Source organism: Chaetodon auriga, chromosome 6 (assembly GCF_051107435.1).
Source record: "Chaetodon auriga isolate fChaAug3 chromosome 6, fChaAug3.hap1, whole genome shotgun sequence".
Lineage (NCBI taxonomy): Eukaryota > Metazoa > Chordata > Actinopteri > Chaetodontiformes > Chaetodontidae > Chaetodon > Chaetodon auriga.
Window position 1 is genome coordinate 6,316,088 of NC_135079.1, and position 19,358 is coordinate 6,335,445.

At 42.7% G+C, this 19,358-nt stretch overlaps 1 protein-coding gene across 3 annotated transcripts in view; it reads left to right on the forward strand.

The window, feature by feature from the left end:
* peak1 (pseudopodium-enriched atypical kinase 1) overlaps positions 1 to 19,358 on the forward strand; it is a 94,916-nt gene that overhangs the window by 65,576 nt on the left and 9,982 nt on the right. For all 3 annotated transcript variants that reach the window (XM_076733026.1, XM_076733027.1, XM_076733028.1), the window contains 2 exons: positions 2,421 to 5,914; positions 14,277 to 14,524. In XM_076733026.1, coding sequence (XP_076589141.1) covers positions 2,556 to 5,914; positions 14,277 to 14,524 — 3,607 coding nt within the window. In that variant the 5' untranslated portion in view covers positions 2,421 to 2,555. The remainder of the gene's footprint in view (positions 1 to 2,420; positions 5,915 to 14,276; positions 14,525 to 19,358) is intronic.

The window sequence follows — 19,358 nt, forward strand, 5'->3', positions numbered from 1 at the left end:
AATATTGAAAGTCTGCCACAGAGAACTACAGTGCTTACGTGTCACATCACCGCTCGGGTTTGAATGATACTGTTTGAATTACAGTCTTTGTTTCCTGTGAGGATGCGGCCTGTGCGATGCAGCAGGATAAATCTCCCTCCGCCCATCACGGCTTGGCCAGCAAAGTTTGATTCAAGAGTTCCTGCTTCATTGTCTCTGGCCCTGGGCAGGTGCTGGGTGTTGTCATGGTAACATCCGTCCGTACAGGATCTGACACCAGTGACCTTGTTAGATGGATGAGAAGACAGACCCCCCCCACCCTCCCCTGTCAATATCAGCCCTGCAATGAATCATAGCTCTAGATTTATTTGATGAAATGCAAGTTTTGGTCACCCATAAAAGGACAGAATCATCACACATACTGTTGCTTAAGGTAATGTTTATTTAGTTAATAGACCATTGCAGAAGAGAGATAGAGCTCCAGCACATTTCAGCATATTGAGCCCATCTTGTCAAGGTCTTTTGGAAGTCAAGGTGCAATGTTTGTGTGGCCTTTATTTGTTATTTTGATTCTAAAACGATATCTAAGAGATATATTACACTGTATGTGTGAGCCATCTGCTCAGAATTCTGCAAGTTTTTCTTTGATTCATGTTTTACCTTTTATAGTTTTTTTCTTTTGTCTAACAATGTAGCACAAGTCTTATCCTGAGCGGGCTCCAGTTATAGAAATGATGTGAAAACTGTACCCCTTTATCTTACATACAAAGTCCTGTGTGATGTTAAACAGGCATTCATGTAACGCTTGATTTTAATTGGTTATTTGAGCAACACAGCACTTATTATCCATGGATTTGATGTTAATTTGATATTCAAGAGCTTGTTGTAATTGGTTGTGAAAAAGGGGACTGGTCAATTGGGATAAAGCAAATTTGAATACTAATGGATTTTCCATTGTCTCTGTGCCTCCATTAGAGTCATGATTTGTGTTGAAGTGGGGCTTAAGCAAAAACAAGTGTGTTAACAAGTGTTCCGCAAAGAGATTAATCCCATCTTTCCCATCTTGAATATCTTTAAATGAGAGACATTACAGCTGTATTTGCACATTGATTGAACAGCAAATAACTGTTGCACCCATGATTTTTCTCTCTGGTCTGTGATGGATTGGAAAGGATTTCAGATAGGGTGCTTTTACACTGTGTAATTAAAAGAACAAAAGGATGTGGTTTCCTGATGTGTGACCTGGCGAGCCAAGAAAACAGGATGTGTCTGATAATGTATGTGCTGGTGCTGATAACCTGAGAAATGCTTGTGCCCAAGTTTTAAAATGTCAGTCTTTGTTTTCTTACAATAGTGTGAATTTTCAAACCTATTTCTTTTGCTCTTAGGTTGATTTACTCATTAAACAAAAGAGACGCCACATAGATTATTTAATTACCATTTTAAACCAGTTTTATATTATGTCCAAGTATTAATTGCTGACATCTTTATTGCCTATATGTAGCACAGTAGAAGAAGTTTTTGCTGTTGTTTGGTAACTTTCAGGTTCAAGGTTGCTTACATTCACAGCCAATGTAAAAACTGTAGATACTGTAGCTATCTGGTCTAAAAACTCCTTGCATCTTCCTGAATTGTCCTTTAATTGTGTATGTCCTAAACTGTTCATTCAGTATGAATGTAAGCACTCACAAACACCCAGTTGTTGCATTTCAAGTCTAGTTTGCTGGAAAGCAAAGCCAAAACTACAAAAACAGTGTGACTGTTGCTCTGCTTTCGGACTTCAGAGCAAATATGAGCCTCCATTCCACTTGTCAGCCTTCAGTGCATGTGAGCTCAGCTGAAGCACTTATGATTTCCATTTTCCAAGTAACTGATCTACTTCATAGGATTTAGGACATTGAGGTTGTGATTCAATGACAATATCAGTACATTTATCTCACCTAAGCCTGGCTGAAACGGCCAACAACAACACAGGACAGCAATTCAGAAATAAGCTCTCTTAATCCTCTTCACTTCTGCCCCTCTGCTTTTCGAGTCTTACATGACCAGTTGAGGGTCAGGAGGAGACAGATGACTGCTCCATAGGATAGATTGGCTTCTAAGTAGAGAAAGTTTGCCACCTAATGGAAAGAATGTAGCACTGCCTTTCTAATTCATTCTCTCTCACACAGCTTATTTTTCAGTGTCCTTCTATCTGCCCCAAGGTATCCTCTTTAGTTCAGCTCTGTGTGTGAGATAAGTGTAATTGTACAATAGGATCTAATTTTCCTAGTTTGTTTCAGTATTTTGTTCTTGCATGGAAATAACTTTGTGATTAACTATGTCACAATATGTTTAGATGATCTATTGAATTCAATAAAATACATGTTTTAAATTACCAATCGATTCAAATTTTTATAGAGTTTTTAATTCATACCTTTCTCTCTTGTTCTTTTTTTTAGGTCCAGAATCCCCCACATTTGAGACTTGAATAGTGCTCATCATTGTTGTACTACAGTTAGTACCTGTGACCCGTAGCTTCATGGAGGGGTTTCCTGTCCATTGACCCAGCAGGCTGCCTTACTGGACCAGCAGCCATGTCCGCCTGCAGTACCTTCACCGAGCACGTGTGGAAACCAGGCGAGTGCAAGAACTGCTTTAAACCTAAGAGTCTGCACTGTTTGGCTCAGAGTGGTGAAAGGAAGCCTCCTTCTGAGCAGAGGCCTCCAACAACTCAGCAACTAAACCCACCCCCTGCTGGGGCCCGGGCCAACCCTAATATTACCAACAACTCCCAGAGGGCTGGCAGTGGGTCTTCCCGCTCAGGACACTTCCGTCCACCGGTGGCTAAAAAGCCAACCATTGCTGTTAAGCCGACGATGATGCTGCCCTGCTCCTCTGCAGGACTGGATTCAGATGGCAACCTGTCACGACCACCAAATGTGATAGAAACGGGAAAAACATCAGCCTTTACAGTGTGGAATCGCAATGGACTGAACCGTAAAAGGCCTGGTGGGCCCAGCAACAACAACGAAGGAGAGGATGGCAGTGAGGAGATTGAGGGTTATGGACAACTTAGCCCAAGGACCCCTAGTGGAAATAACAACAACAGTGGACTGACAGATGTCTTAAAGGAGATTGCTGGATTAGGCCCTGGTCTTAGCCCCACACCCCTTTCTGGTTCCAAGGACTTGTTTTGGGGACGAATAAGTAGTTCATACAGACGGTCATTGGAAAGAGGCCTTCCAGCCTCAAGCTGTCTGGCCATGGGAAGCAGCAGCAGTAGTGGTGGTGGTGGCACTGCTCAAAAACGGGTATCGCTTAGTGACAGCAATGAAATCATTAGCACAGAGGGTGGTCGCTTTTGCTACCCAGAGTTTTCTAGTGAAGGCGAAGATGATGAGGAAGAGGAAGATGAGGAGGAAGAGACTGAAAGGGATGATGATGAACATGAGAGCTGGGATGAAAGTGATGAAGAGTTGCTAGCCATGGAGATACGTATGCGAGGCCAACCACGATTTGCAAACTTCCGTGCTGCTACATTGTCTCCAGTGCCCTTTGCTGCAGGGAAAAAGTGGAATACTGTGCCGCTTCGCAACCGCTCACTTCAGCGGATTTGTGCAGTAGACTATGATGATAGCTATGATGAGATTTTGAACGGATACCCCTCTATGGACTCGAATGGAGCTCTACTTCCCTATGGGCCCCATGACATGCAAGGCAGTGGTTTCCTATCAAATTCAGAATCTACCACTTCTCCAGAATCATCGTCATCGCTACCAGAGGATTCTCGAACAACTTCCAGCAGTGGGAGCAGTGCCCCCAGTGCTCTTCAAAATGGTTTGAAGTCTCCCACATCTTCTAAGGCACCTGTCACCTGCACTTCTCCAAAAAAGGAGCCCGTCCACAGAGCACTGAGTCCACTCAAGGTGACTGAAACACACAAGGCTGTCCTGGCCATTAGATTAGAAGATCAGGATAGTAGAGAAGGTATGCCAATGCCCCAGGCCCTTCCAGGTCAACCAGTTACTATCAGTTTTAGTCCCACAGAGGAGCAAGCTAAACCATACCGTGTAGTGAATTTGGAAAAGTCTCAGATCTGTAAGCCTTACACTGTAGTGGATGTGTCAGCATCCATGGCCAACAAAGATGAACAGATTCCAGACTCTTCTCCAAAACCCAAAAACCTGTCAATGCCTTCGAGCCCTACATCGTTCTGTAACACTCCTTTAGGTCAGCCCCTGTCTCCAGCCTCCCCTGTTTCTCCGTCTGTTCCTGTGATGCCAACGTCACCCACATCTGTAGCTCTACCAGGTACCTCTCGAAAGAAATCGGGGAGCATACGCTACCAAGAAGTGTGGACATCAAGCACAAGTCCTCGCCAAAAAATACCGAAAGTGGATCTAGGGATTAATCCTGGCCCTTCCATCCCTACTCAGCACTGCAGCCACAAGTCAGCTCCCACTTCTCCCATTGCCGGGCTGTCTTCCTCCCGAACTGTACCTGTGAAATCCCCAAATTTATCAGAAATCAAGTTTAACAGTTTCAATAATGCAGGCATGCCTCCTTTTCCCATTATAATTCGAGACGAGCCAGCTTATGCCCGTAGCTCCAAGAATGCTGTTAAGGTACCTATTGTTATCAATCCAAGTGCGTATGACAACCTAGCTGTGTACAAGAGCTTCCTGGGACTCAGTGGAGAACTGCCACAGCCAAAGGGTGTAGGTAGTAGGGTAGCCAGCCATACTTATGAAGAGATTGGATCATCTGAGAGTGTCCAGTCCTCCTCAACAGAGAAAACTATCTCTGGTAGAGGCACATCAGAGAGAACCTCTTTTGAAGAGACAAAAGCCCCACCTGAAGCAGTGTCAAAAGCACCAAATTTACAAGCTAGAACCACTACAGACTCAAGCACTGTGACAAGCACTGTGATGAGCTCCACAGCTGGGGCCCTCTCTCCCACTTTATCTACTAATTCTCCTCCCACTCTTGCCAGTACTTCAAACCTACCTAAAACCAGCCCCATTGCCAATGCTGTTACACGCAGTTTCAGTAAAAACGATAATGCAGACTTACATTTTTCTTCTGGGACAGCAGTAAGCCAGAAGGAGGAGGCAAGTGCTGTGCTTTTACAGATTGTGGCCTCCATCCACCCTCCCCAGTCTCCTCCAGAGTCACCTTCAGCACAAACCAAAACCCAAAATTCTGAGGAGCTATATGCTCTCCCACCTGATGCCATGAAAGAGACCCTCACCCGACCCAAGTCCCTCTTTTCTACAACTGATGGCTGTCTTTCCAAGCCCAAGAAGGACACACCCTCCAAAGTTTTGTCTAAATCCCAGAGTGCCTCTGCTGCTGTCCCTCTCTCCAGCCCCCGTTCTGAGCCCAATGCACCCTTCCCCCCTCCTAGATCTACATCATCCCCTTACCATGCTTCTAACATCCTCCAGAGACATTTTGGCAACTGGACTAAGAGTTCCGCCTCCAGTTCTCCTGTACGACCGATTGAAGGTGATGGAAGTCCAGGTGGAGAGGGGAGACGCATTTCAACAGATAGCTCCAAACCCAAACGCTGGATCTCCTTTAAGAGCTTTTTTCGTCGGCGGAAAGATGAGGATGAGCAGAGAGAAAGGGTGGAGCGAGACAAGGAGAAAGGCAAGCTGGTTGGCCTTGATGGAACAGTTATTCACATGCTTCCACCACCACCAGTCCAACATCATCACTGGTTCACTGAGGCCAAGCCAGAGGATCCCACCCAGAAGCCAACTATCATCTTCACCTACAAACCAGAAAGTGGCAGCACACTTGGTGATGGAGAAGGAGAACTACGAGTAGAGGAGTGTAGAGAAAATGCACCACTGACACCTGATGAGAGCAAGGAACCCAGACCCTTCAGTCCAGGCCGAACACCTGCCTCACACACCTCTGGATGTGATCTCATCAGCAAGGATATCAGGTATTTGTCCAAGATTTTTTAAAGTTTTAGTCACTGTTCTGACAGCACTATATCATCAGAGTGACCAGAATAAAGCCTCTAACAGTAGCGCATCAAAGTAAGGACTCTGCTTAAAACTGTTGTTTACCCAGTTGATAACATGCAAAACCTAAATGTGGTTTCAGATTTTCAACAGAGTACTGAGATTTATTTGTCAGACAGAAAACAGAAGCGGCTTAACTAAACCCCTATTGCACTGGACTCCCAGATAACCTCAAACCGAGAACTGACATTGTTACGGTGGATATGTCTCTGTGTAATTAGTAAGAGTTAGTGAGAATAAAAATTGTCGTTCTACCATTTGCTAGGTATGCACATATGCATGCAGCAGCTGTAATGTGTAGGAGACAGAATCCAGTTATTCTGCTATCGAACTCCCGGGAAAGATTATCCTTAGATGAGAAGTTGTTCCACCAGAAAACAATTCAGCAGAAATCTTAAAGTGGTTAATGATGCTTTGAGCTGCTGTAAGGTGAATATTGCTTTACACAAAAAGTTTTCACATGCCATTGTCTTTAAGACTTGTAATGGAATTCTTAAGAATCTATCGAAGTTCTCACATGTTCCTTCAACATCACCTCTTGCTCATCTAATTAATTATTTTGCATGCAATCCCTGTAACACCATCACCCACATGCATTCCCTTCAGAGCATGATAGGACCCAGCTTGAAATTAAGATGCTCAACCTTTGCCTGCTGCTCCTCCAAAGTGCCAGAGGTGCTTCTCCCTCATCATACAGATCCCTCATCACAGATTCTAGAGGTGTTTGATCTTAATTTGGCATGTCTGCTCGAACACTTTCCCAGCCGACTGCATGGACTATACAGCCTATGTGGTGTCTTCCCTAATGTCATTTATTACCTGACCAGCAGGCTCTGTGCTCAGCTGAGACCTCAGTGTGTTACAAGTCATCCAACAGCAATAGGTTCGACCTTTATTAATCAACTTTTTAACAGTCATATTCTCTTTAGATTCTCAAATTGCATCAGAGCCTCACCCCTGACACACACATAGTAAACAGATTGCTTGGCAGTAGAGTCACTGTATTCTCTCATTATAAGATCATTACTTGTCTTTGACCTACTTTTGCCCTTTGTGTTTCATTTCTTAGTGTAAGTGTCCTGCATTGTGAGTAATGGTACCAGATGAAGATAACCCAGCTGTGTCAGATATGTTGTACTTTCAGTTCTAAATTATAAGCTTGTTTGTGTGCCCTGAGATAGTCAAAGATGATAATCAGTCAAATGGATGCTGCAGTGGCCAACCATAAACTCATTCATCAGGGAAGCTGTATACTGAAAGCACTGCTAATAATGTAAAGTACTCATCATTAATCATTTTCAAGTTGGATAATACACTCTGACAACATCCCCAGTTTTTGTCTGTGTTCACTATTGTTTTGTATTTTAAAGCTTACTGTTTGTTGATAGCAGGAAACTACATTTGAAGTTCAGACCCACCAAGTACATGATTTTATCTAGGAGTTAAGTTCAGTGGGGTAAAAAAAACATCTACTTTTACACTTGATTTAGGAAAACTCACCCCGCCCCAAGTTCTACAGCAGGTGATTCAATAATGAATCATCCTGTTTGGCACAATCAGCAGTCTTTATATTTTCACTGTGTGCAAACTGACTAATTAGTAATGGTTATGTAAATGTGGCGACTGGGTAGCAAGCGAATGAAAAGGCTCATTTTTTATATAAAAGCCTCCACATAAAGTAGTACTTGTGGTGAGGACTCTCTACCGTATTTATTCACTGCCTCTTCCTGGGGTGTCATGTTGTTTTCTGAGTGAGAAGGGCTCATACCAATTCATTTTGTATGAGCATATATATAATTAAACACAGAAAACTGAGCCCCGCTCTGGACCTCCGTGTATTTGCGGGGTTGTATGAAGAAAGTGTTCTTTAAAATCTTGATGTGTTTTAGAAAATGAATCCCACAGCACCCACATGATTACTAGGAAAACAGTGGGATTTTTTTTCTCGGCAGATGCCACACCTGCATACAGTTTAGTTAGAACTTGTTCAGATGTTGTTCTTCTTCTTCTCACCTGTTTTGTCACATTTTGCCTTCCGCCGTATTCTGTCCGTATCTGTTTCTTCTCCTCTCTTAGTATCTCTACCACCTTCATATTCTCTGTCGTCCTTTTCAATGTACCTGGCTTTCCACCATCACTTTCTGTGTTTCGTGTAATTTTTGCTCCTCTTCCTTGCCTTCCTTCCACATTTTTCCCCTTTGAGCCTGAAGCGCTGTGAATTCTTGGATATTTCTCTCCTCCGTCCTGTCACGAGCATGGCCCCATTCTGTCTCTTCCCTGCTTTTTCTTTCTTCCTCAAGCTTCAGCTCTAGTCATCTTTTCTTTATTCCAGAAGTTCCTGTCTCTTCTCTCACTTTATACCAAGTGATAGAAGAATCAAGTATGTGCTAGGTTTTCTATTAATATGGGCAATGCTGTGCTAAAATTGGGTGTACTGTATGATGCAGTACTGTATGTATTCGAGAACACCCAGAATGTTTCCCAAAAGTTTAATCCCAAATTCTTCCAAAGTCATTAGTCAGAGCAAAGTTGGTGTTCTCACACTTCACACAGAGGATGATTGATTACTCAGATGAAGAAACATGAAGTTTTTTTTTTTTTTTTTTGTCTGCGTCCTCAAAACTAAGATGATAATGCTAAGTAAAATAACTTCCTGGCCAAGTTTAATCTTCAGAGCTAATGTCCAAAATGAAGATGAATTGATGCAGCATTCCTCATACTTCATGTTTCTCCTGTTTATATTGAGCAACGAACATTACAGAACATCTGTCCCGTCACGAAAATACTGAACAGCATTCATTCGCTTACATTTGATGCCAAAAGCAACGTTTTCCTAAGTCTTTGATAAGTTATTCGTTCATTAGTTTGTTTTTTTTTGTCTCACCACAAACATAAGCCGATATGGAATCATACTTTAAGCAGACCAGATTTAATAAGTCACACTTAGACACTGTCAAACATCTCACCATTGGCCGAGCCAATGTTCACTGTGAGCTTGTCAATCAGTAACTACTATGATCGCTGTATTGGCAGTAGGTTACAGTGTTACTCTGCTGTCTATTCGATGTTTATCTCAGGTATTGGCACATGGTTTTTGAGTTGACCCAAAAACAGGAAATAGTTCAACCTCTGGTGAAAGAATCCACTTGTGGAATGTGAATAAATGCCTCACAGTGCTTCAGTAACACACTTTGAAGGAATAGGAGTCGTTTTTAAACAGCTAGTCTGATTGTTACGAACTGCAGGGTCCCTCCAGGTCTGAAGATGATTTTATGCATTTGTTGGTTTTTTTTGTTTCCAAGTCAGTGTTTCTGCACAGTACTAGAGCTTTAAAGTCTTTCTGGAAAAATAGATTATGTGCAACCAAGGTAGTTTCTGAGATGTGCTATTTAATATTTAACAAATCCTTGCAGTTTAAAATGTATCTCCATAAAACATTTTTAGTCCCACTTGCTTGCACTAACTACTGGTGCTAACAAATATTATCTGTCTCCACATGAAAGAAATACCTTGGGTGTAAATACGTTTTGCAGTAAGAGAGAGAGCTTGTCTGGGTAAACACACCAGCACACATTATATGAACTGGTCACACAGGCCATTCTACAGACCTTTGGTTTTGATTGGCAGATGAGGGGTTAACCCTGCAGGGTTTTTTTTTTTTTCTGACTGGAAGTGGTTTTATTGGCTAACATGGGCGTGCTCCTCTGCGCTGGCAAACACGTTACCTTAGACAGGTAAGAACATTCAAAGAGGGTGAACCAGAGGAAGACAAGCAAAGGACATATGCAGGAAAAGACTTTTTGATCAACTGGCCAACCTGTAATTACTGATTCGCCTAGAATGTGAATGCAGCTTTGCCTTGTATTCAAGGTTTCCAGATGGGAAGCTGTGTGAGCCAGTACAGCGGGTAAGAACTGAAACCCTTTTATTTCATTTGCTTTTGTAAATACCTGTGACCGTCCAGGCCATTTGAAGTCATACTGACTTAGTAGGGAGGAGAGGTTCTTGGCATTAAATAATTTATGTTTTGGATCAGAGATTGTTCATTTCTCGCAGCAGAGATCTGAGAAACCGTGAAACGCAGCTTGATGCTGCATTGGGGCAGCTTCATGCCGTCTGAACAAGTCAGGTCCTGACATTGAATCATGTAGCCGCCTTCGAGGTATTTATTGTGTCAAGGGCCTCTCAAGGTGTGTATCCACTATGAATGTTTTGTCCATGCAGGATTATGTGTTGGAGAATGTCTTCTTTGTGATTAGTGAGTAGTTTTTGGAGATGACTGCCCATTAATACTTTGTTTTTGGTAGGATTAATGTCAGTTTTATCCTTGTGTAAGATACAAGCAATATGTGTGGTTAGTTCTAACCAGAACTATCTATTCATATAGACAGAACAAGGAAGAATTATAGAGGAAACAGAGTTAACCTGTACAGGTCAGGCCACCAGCAGTTTTTCTGCTTTTTAGTTCTTTATTTATTTGTTTTGCATGTGATAACACACTCGTCTTTATGCCTCCATCCTTTCACAGCTTACTTACTCTTTGTTTCCTAGTTGGCTCACAACGCTGTGATGGGCCTTTTATATCATGTCTCCTGCTGGCAAACCGACAAGTGCTAAAGTAATGCACTGTGGCAACTCAGGGGCTATTGATCAGCTCTCTTTAAAAGAGACACAGAGGCCTTATGGTCTACCAAGACGGATCATAAACATGTCAGATCTGAAGCCTTCCCCAGACACAGCGCCCCAAGGTAGAGACAGACACATGAGCAGCTGGGTGTTTTCTTCCAGTGCTCAGTTTTCTATCACGTCATGGACAAAATATTGCAACGATACTTCCTGTTTCTTTTCAGTGTTCTTTTTAAAGAGCTGTCACTGCTTTATCCTTGTTTCCAAAATGCCAGTGTAATAGCAGTTGTACGGGATGTTTTCAGAAAAGCTTCCATTCAACAACCCTGATTCGAAAAGTGTTGGGAGGCTGTAAATAAAATGTGATCATTTGCTAATCTATATTCAATTGAAAACAGTGAATAAAACAGGAATAACTAAAGACTGGGAAAGATGTGGAATGCTCCAAAAACACCTGTTTGGAACATTCCACAGGTAAACAGGTTCATTGGTAACAGGTGATAGTGTCATGATTGGGTATGAAAGGGGCATCCTGGAAAGGCTCAGTGGTTCACAAGCGAGGATGGAGAGAGGTTCACCACTTTGTGAACACGACTGGATGAAGGATGTGACTGCATGGGTTTGTTTGCAAATGATTTGGGTTTTAAAAATCACTTAGAAAACAGTCATCCTTTACGTGAAACCTGAAAACCATCTTGGCCCAGATCTATCTCTGTAGTCATTAACCTGTTTGTACTGTTGATGATGATTAGCTTTCCTGGAAACAAAGGATGGGATTGTTGTAGCTGCCTTGTTCACAGTTTGAGGGATCTTTTAGGTTCACATTTCTGTGAGTTTTAAACTTTCTGCAGCACACATCTTCAAACAGCACACACAAAATGACACACTGAAATGATTATCCAGGCAAATGTCTGTTTATGTAACTATAATCAAGGCACACAGGAAGGCGTTAGCACTTGATTTTACACTCTTTATAACTGGCTGTGAATAACTGGCCAGCTTGGTACCGATAGAAGAACTTCAGCTTGTTTTCTTAGTGCACTCGATGCTGTGAAGAAGTGCTACAGGCCCCAAACGTTTGAACTGAACAAAGCCCAGTGTGACCTCCTTTGTCTCTTGTGCTTAACCTTTCCTTGACAGGGACTTTTTCCTGTGATTACATAAATCATTCGTCATATTACCGACATGTGTAATCACAGTTACAGTCAAAGGAAATGACACATGTGATTCAGGCTAATACAAACATTATTGCCAGCCTGCCCCACCCGTGACGACGCCTCCGGCTATGAAAACAGCTCTGTGAACTTTTATGACCTTTTTACTCGGAGCTCATGTTCAATACTTCGTTATTCAGCAGAAGGATTGCGAAGCTGAATATTTAAAGACAATTCAAACTCAAAACTGCAGTGTCAGAACATTAAAACAATATGCCACCACAGCGACATCTGAAAGTTAGAACAGATGGCAGAGCCAGCCACTGGTGTAACAGCTCAGTAGCCAATATTCTCTCTATTGCAATGGAGGTTAAACTCTGCAGTAGTTTGGAATGTCATGCAACCAGGGTGGTCACAACCCAGGTGGCCTGAGGCTGTAATGCCTCACACAGGTCACACTGACTGAACTGTTATCAGATCAGAGGGCAGTAAACGAGTCTGTTTGAGTATCTTATTTATCGTGATCAGAGGGGCAGACTGTTCCCAGATGGCTCTCGGTGAAATACCAGCTGTTTAAGCTTTTTTTTTTTTTTTTTACAGCGTAGAGCAGCGAGACACTGTTACTCAGGTGACTGTGAAAAGAAAAAAAAAAAGATCAGGTTATGTCTTGATGTTGTAATTAACTTTAATTAAAATGAAAAGCTTTGTTGAACAAAACGCTCATTTCAGCTCGTCATGATTTCGTGCAGCTACAGTTACTCTGTACTGCCTGATTCAAACAGCTGTTACATAGAAATTTGCAATCTGCAGAGCAAATTGTCAGCGTTATTTTATGTCTCGTGTTCACTTTTTGTAACTATATTTCATCTACTGCATCATTTTACATGTTAGATCCAGGTATGCTCATCGTCTGTGAGTGTAGTGTAGAAAATCAAACCTGCTTGTAGTCTATGTCTAAATGACTATTTAAGTGAATATTTTAGAACATGCATAGTTTACATTGATGTTATTTGTTTATTAAGTTACCTGCTGACTTCTCCCTGTAGATTAGTGACATAGTGTGAAACCATTGGCAGGAATGTGTATTGCATCACGCGTGTGCATGTACGGTGGCATATGTGTTCTCGTGATATGCAAGAGACAAACACAATGCACACATATCATAAAATACTGCTCCGGAGCACCACTAGTGCTCAGACACAGAAAAGATTGGGTTTTTTTTTGTGTGTGTGTGCAATAATATAGTGGTGCACAGAGGGCCCATGGGCAACTGTGGCCATGTCACTTCCCTAAGAAGACACATATGTGGCAGATCGCCCGTACAACTTGCATCTCCGGCAGCAACGAGCTACAGTATATGACAAGTGTCTTCATAACACCCCCAGGGCTTTCACACTGTGATTGGAGTCACTGTGCAGTCTCAACTCTCCAGTGATAACACACCCTGAGTAACTGTAAGATATGACCCAGATTTCCACTGTCAGTACGTTATGAAGTGTGTGGCATCCTGTTGTAATAGGAAGCATTATGTATTCATCTGATGTAAGTCATTCTGAACAGCAGCATTACAGCAGAGACATGAAACACAACAAATCACAAAGGGGACAGGCATCGTGCTTCATAATGCCACTCGCCGTAATGCTCACATACATTTCTTGAGGTGACAGTTTGCATCAGTGTCACTGAGCTTTAAATATGTCCGTCAGCAGAGAAGGAGATTGTGATGTTGTTTTTGATTTGTCTGTTTCGCTGAGCTTCATGATGCAGTTCTTCAGGACAAGCGCAGTGCCTCAGTAGACTGCTTCAGCTTTGTTAAATTTCATACTCACATTTAAGTCTGTCACCTTTATAATCACATCTTTTGATCAGTCTGCTGCGGATGAAATTCACCTCACCTCTTTTAACACCTTAAATCATGCTACTCATCCCGCTGTGATGAAAGGATCTTCAGAACATGTTATCAAACCCCGTTTTGACCTGTTCCGCCTTGTTCTTCCACCTTCCCTCAGGCAACGTATGTTTAGTCGCATATGAAACACATGAGGCTTCAAAAGCCCCCCACTTACAGCTGTGCTGGCTCTAATTCATCACTTGCTGCGAAGAAAGTGAGCTGATGAGGCGATGTGGGCGATGATTTGAGAGACTGACCAGATCAAAACATTATGTGTGTTTTGTTCATATCCTCTGATGTTGTGTGCAGTTATCTCTCGTAGACAAAATGAACAACGACAGATTGAAGCTCTGATCAATAGCAGCTCGTTTATCATCCACAAACACCACTGTCTCCACAATAGCCTGATAATATCATCCTGTTCTGCTCTGACTTGTTTTGCAGATATTTTCATGCAGAATTAAACCTTATCACCAACGGAATAATGAAAAATCTCAAAGCAGTGGGGGAAAACAAACAAAGAAAAATCAATTTAATGAGCGTATTAATGGAGCAAGTATTCCACAGTTTCATCACTAATGGAGGCATGCTTCTCTCTGTCATGTGCAGCCAGGTACCAGTCAGTGCCAACAATGCCAGGGACCGGGAGCTGCCCGGTGCCGCCTCCTTGCCTGCCAAAGTGAATCTGGGGCTGGTGCTTGGGGAGGGCGAGGAGGGCCATGCCAACCAGGTTGCCACACCAGCCTCAGCCAGCGAGGGCAGCGCCAGCCTTGGAGAGCCAGAGGAGGACGGGAATCAGTCCCATCACTCCCACTCTACCGCCTCCAGCCAGTGCAGTGCCACCTACAGCAACCTGGGTAAGAGCGACACATGTTGGTGTCTTGTGTATCCGTGTATATTCACGCTGTCATGGTTGACATAAAGCATGAAATGTACTTCAAGCAGTATCTTATTGTGATGAGCAGGTAAGTGGGTGTACAGGACACTCTCCAAGCTTTTATTGTCCAAACGAGCATGTTTCTCCTCTGTAGGACTGGTTTTCTGCTCATCGTTTCACCACAACATGACAAAACAGTATAACTGCCACTATTTTATGCATTTACTGATTTTCACCTGCTTCCTCTCGCAAAAAGACACTGTTTGCTGTAATTAACAGAGCAAGGTCCTTTAATGCTCTGAATATACCTCTCACGAAATATAAAAAAAAAGATGGCAAGAAGCTTGGAAGACATGGGATTAAGCAGGTGATTGTGCACCACAATCATCACAAACATTATATGTGGTAAAACTGTAAAGTGCTAAAGAGAGCATCATGAATCTCTGTATGGAGGAGAGTAACTGGAGTCAGTGGATGAATATTGACACAATCTGTCAGTCCTCTGTGTCTGCACTTGACTCCTAAACAGCTGATTTCACTTTTAATTTAACTTTTAACTTATTTTACTTCAGGCATCAGCACACCCTGATAAATACAGCCGCTCTGTCACGCCCCTCAGCGTCTCATAGAGACACACAAGCTACCCTTTAGCATCTGTATATGACGCACCGGGCTTCCAACTAACTCATCTGTGAACTCATCCACATTATTATTAATTGCTTAGAGGAAGGTGACGTAGTGTAAAGAGCACAAAAGTTGGAGTTAGTTGAAAGCCTGAGGGATGTGACCAAGTGTCACCATTTGACATTCTGGAGATGAGCAGGTTGGCACACCTCCACATGTGGCAAGTCATAATTTATTCCTCGCTAAAACAGCTGGAGCGCAAAATCTCGGTGCATTTTGTCACCCACAGCCTGCAACTTTGAACTTAGAGTAAGTGGAGTGATGTTCTTTCAGCTGGAGGTGGGAATCTTTCCCCCGACGGTAGTTCTCCGATTCTCATCAGGACCATTACTGAGCAGGAGGAGATGAACAGAGTGGATCGCTCACTCGGATAAATCAACAGCTCAGGCTTGGGTTGTCATCTAGATCATTTAATTTCTCTGTGTGTCATCGCCTTTGTCCCCAGCTCTTGTCGGATTTGTGAAAACCGTGTTTGATATGATTGATGAGCTTGGAGTAGGACTACACTAATAACCACTTTACAACACCTACTGCATGACTGACTGTCGTTAATGTCATAAAAGCTTTTATCCTCATCTGAAACTAGTAATTATACTGTCTTTGCACTCTAAATTTGTAATTGCCTGCTCTGATGCTGCAGTATTCACATCCAGTTTGGAAAAGGCATGAAAGCCGCTGACTCGTCCACAGCCTGAATGAGGTGAATCCTCCTCCTTGTGGTACCCAAATCTATGTTGTTTTTCTCGCAAATACAAAACACTTTCAGGAGGATTGAAAATATAAGTTGTGTAACCTCAGCTCAGTGTGAACAGAGGCTCAGTTAGGAAATAGCAGAAAAATCTGTGTTGTAATCGTGTATTTGTGTTTTTGTTATCTTAGTCACTCTGTCAGTGGACTGGTGTAGACCTAGCTGAGAAAACAGGTCTTGTTCTTTAAGGTTGCCCTCTCGGTGGTGAAAGCAGGATTAGACCATCCTCAAGAGGGAAACGGCTGTTTTGAAATCCTTTGCAGGTGCATCTACTGTCCCAAAAAGACAAATTCACCCATCACAGTGCTGTCTCATCCTCAATTCTTCTGTGGTTCGATCTTGAAATGAAGACCATTGTTGACAGTAGATAAAAATGAAGATTTGGGAGGACTTTGCAAGACAGCGGTGCACAGATTTTTCCTTTTGAAAGCAAGGAATCAAAATGACAGACAAATTTGGGGGCTTAATTCCTCATGATTTTTGTCTCAGTAGAGAAAATATCTATATTAAATGACAAATAGGCCCAAAATCCCTGTCTCTGCTTCATAATACTACTGCAGACTGAAACAGTATGCTCCTCTAATACCATGATAACGAAGCTCCTCTATCACTTTCCTCATTTCGGAGCCTGTTTGTGACTAGTTGACAGTGGGCATTTCATCATTAGACAGTGTGGTGGCGGTGGAACGATGAGCCCGTCAAGACCAGACTTGCAGCAGCGAGAGGAGGAAGAGAGCGGCAGGCACAGCTGTCAAACATAGCTGTGCTCTGAAAACGCGAAGCTCCCCGTGTGTGGGAAAGGATCTGGCTGTGATCGAGCGGTGTGTGTGAAACCAAAGGAAATAGAAACATGAAGTGGTAGCGTGGAGAGTGTGGGTTTGTGGGGCACCTGCTCTGCTGAGGGGCTTCGCTGCGTCTCTGCACATTTGCTCGTACGGTTGTGAGGTTTAAAATGTGTGTGGGTTTTACTGTTCAGGGATTCATCAGAGACGAAAACGGCTCGTCCACTGTGTGTTTGTGCGAAGCTCAGAATGCACGCCGGCTCTGTGGATTGATATATTGTGAATGTGTTAAAAGCTCCCTGGATAACGCATGATGAGCTGCCTGCAGCCTGATTTTCCTCATCTACATGCTGCTAATAAAGCACAAGGCTGTTTGTCTGCCTTCAAAAATAGTATAATACAATACATCATTTTTGTCTGGGAGGGCGTGTGTGGCCTTCCAGATTAATGCCGTAGCCTCTGAGTGTGAACTCTCCTCCTCTGTCTATTTTACTCGACAGAATTGCAGAAATACATCTGCTTTGCCTCCGCTCTCTCTGATGTCCACTTTCAGCTCCAGCAATACTCTCTGTTCACACATTTCAGTGGAGAATCACATTAACAAGCGCAAGCGTCTCTCTCTCACCGGCTACATATACAGTGTACACACACACTTGTGTTTTAATCAGAGCATCAGGCAGTAGGAGGCAGAGCACTCGCTGTCTCACTCGGTGAGAAATCTTCAGTGTTGGTGTGAGCGTTGAGCCTGCCTGTTGGCACCAGCGGCTCGGCACAGACTCTCAGGGATGGAAGCAGAGAACAGCATCTCACTGTGCCTCCCTGCGCAGCTTCTGCACCGCGTTTACCTAAAAACTTTGAGGCATTAGTGGAATTGAGGTAGGCTTGTTTTTCGTGTTTTTCGCCCTCATCTCTCAGTAAACTCTCTCTCATCACCTGTTTATCTCTCATCAGGTTCCTTCTGCTCGCCACTTCGCCTCTTTTTATTTTTCTTTCGCTGTCATTTCCCTCACTTTTGCCACCTCGAGCCACCCACTCGGCTGCTCTCGCTTCATTCCTCCCCTCTGTTCCTCTTTATTCTACCCACCTCCTCCGTCGCCTCCTCTTGTTCTCGTGTCAGTTAGTTTTACTGCGGCTCAGTGGCTGAACAGCAATCACTCAGCTACGGCAACAAGTTCCTTCATCTGCTTACAAACAAACGTTAGAGAATATTGTTCCGTAAAACAGCAAGGGAGGCTTTAAAATGACATTTTCAGTAGTGTTTTGTGTGTAGTATGTCACAGACAGAGTTACAGCTGTATGTCCAGCCCTAACCCTAGATGACTGAATGGTAACGCATTTTCTACCATTTGTGAGTTGTGCTTTCAATTCACGTTTACAGTTTACATAAAGAGAGAGCAAAGCATCAACGCTGCTGGAGAATGTTTGATATCAAGCATGGCTGTTTTGATTTTTGATAATGACGTGACAATTTGCACGTATTGATACTGAGATCTGGATTGAGGAGATAGAAAGCAGAGGAAACACAGCTGTATCAGACACATCAGGGTCTGTGATATCATTTGGCTTTTTAATCCTGACCACATTTTGGAGGGATTGGTGATTGTCTACTGTTTTATTTCCAGACGATGGACTCAGGTCAAAAGATGTTTAGAAAATAAGGAAATAACTCGTTTACTGTGCACCACTTTTCCAAAACACTTCTATAAATCCCTTTTTTTTTGGTGAATTTATATAGAACTTTTACTTTCACCATGCCTCTGTCACACTGTCATCTGTTTCACTTTACAGTAAGAATACAGCATTCTATACAGTTGTTGTTTCATCAGCGTTTAGACATGTGCTTGTTTGTCTTACAATTTTAAGAAGTCACAGACAATAGAAATGACACTGGAAAGTTTCCTAAAATAGAAATAAAGCTACACATTTTATTTTGTGCCATTTCGTACAAAAATACTGTGAAACTAGTTTTATCAGACGAGACAACAATTGAAAACTCCAGTTTGAAGTCAGCTTGTACATTTCAAAGACTGATAAATTAGTAGATCAATCCAAAAAATGATTAGCAAATGAATCAGCATTGTAAATTCTGATCAGCTGCTACCCTGATCTCATTATGTTGTTTGTTGTAAAGATGTATGTTCATATAAGCCGTACGAGCTTCTTAATCCCTTAATGCAGGCTGTTTTATCATCACGTGTATCTGTTCATGGTAAAGTGAAAAAGTATTCTTGATTTTGAAATGACAATCACAGACTGAATCAGTCTTATGTAATTCAGTTAAGTCACAGCCACATTGCTGCAATAGAAGATCCTTGGGACTGGACGTGGGAGACGCTTGTTTTCTTGGATGGATTACTGCAGATTGGTGGAGGAACACATTAAACACACCCGTTCCAGGGAGGATTACCAAGACTCATTTACTTTATCCTGACTGCTCTTTCTTAAGGCTTCTTCTGCTTTCCTAAGATGATGGCAGCGTGACGCACATGTGAGGAGTTTCTTACCGTCTGACGAGAATTTGCAATCAGCACCATTTGTCCTGAACAAAGACAAAGTGTTTGTTCGAGCAGATTCCTTTTCCGTAGGGACGGGAAAAGTCA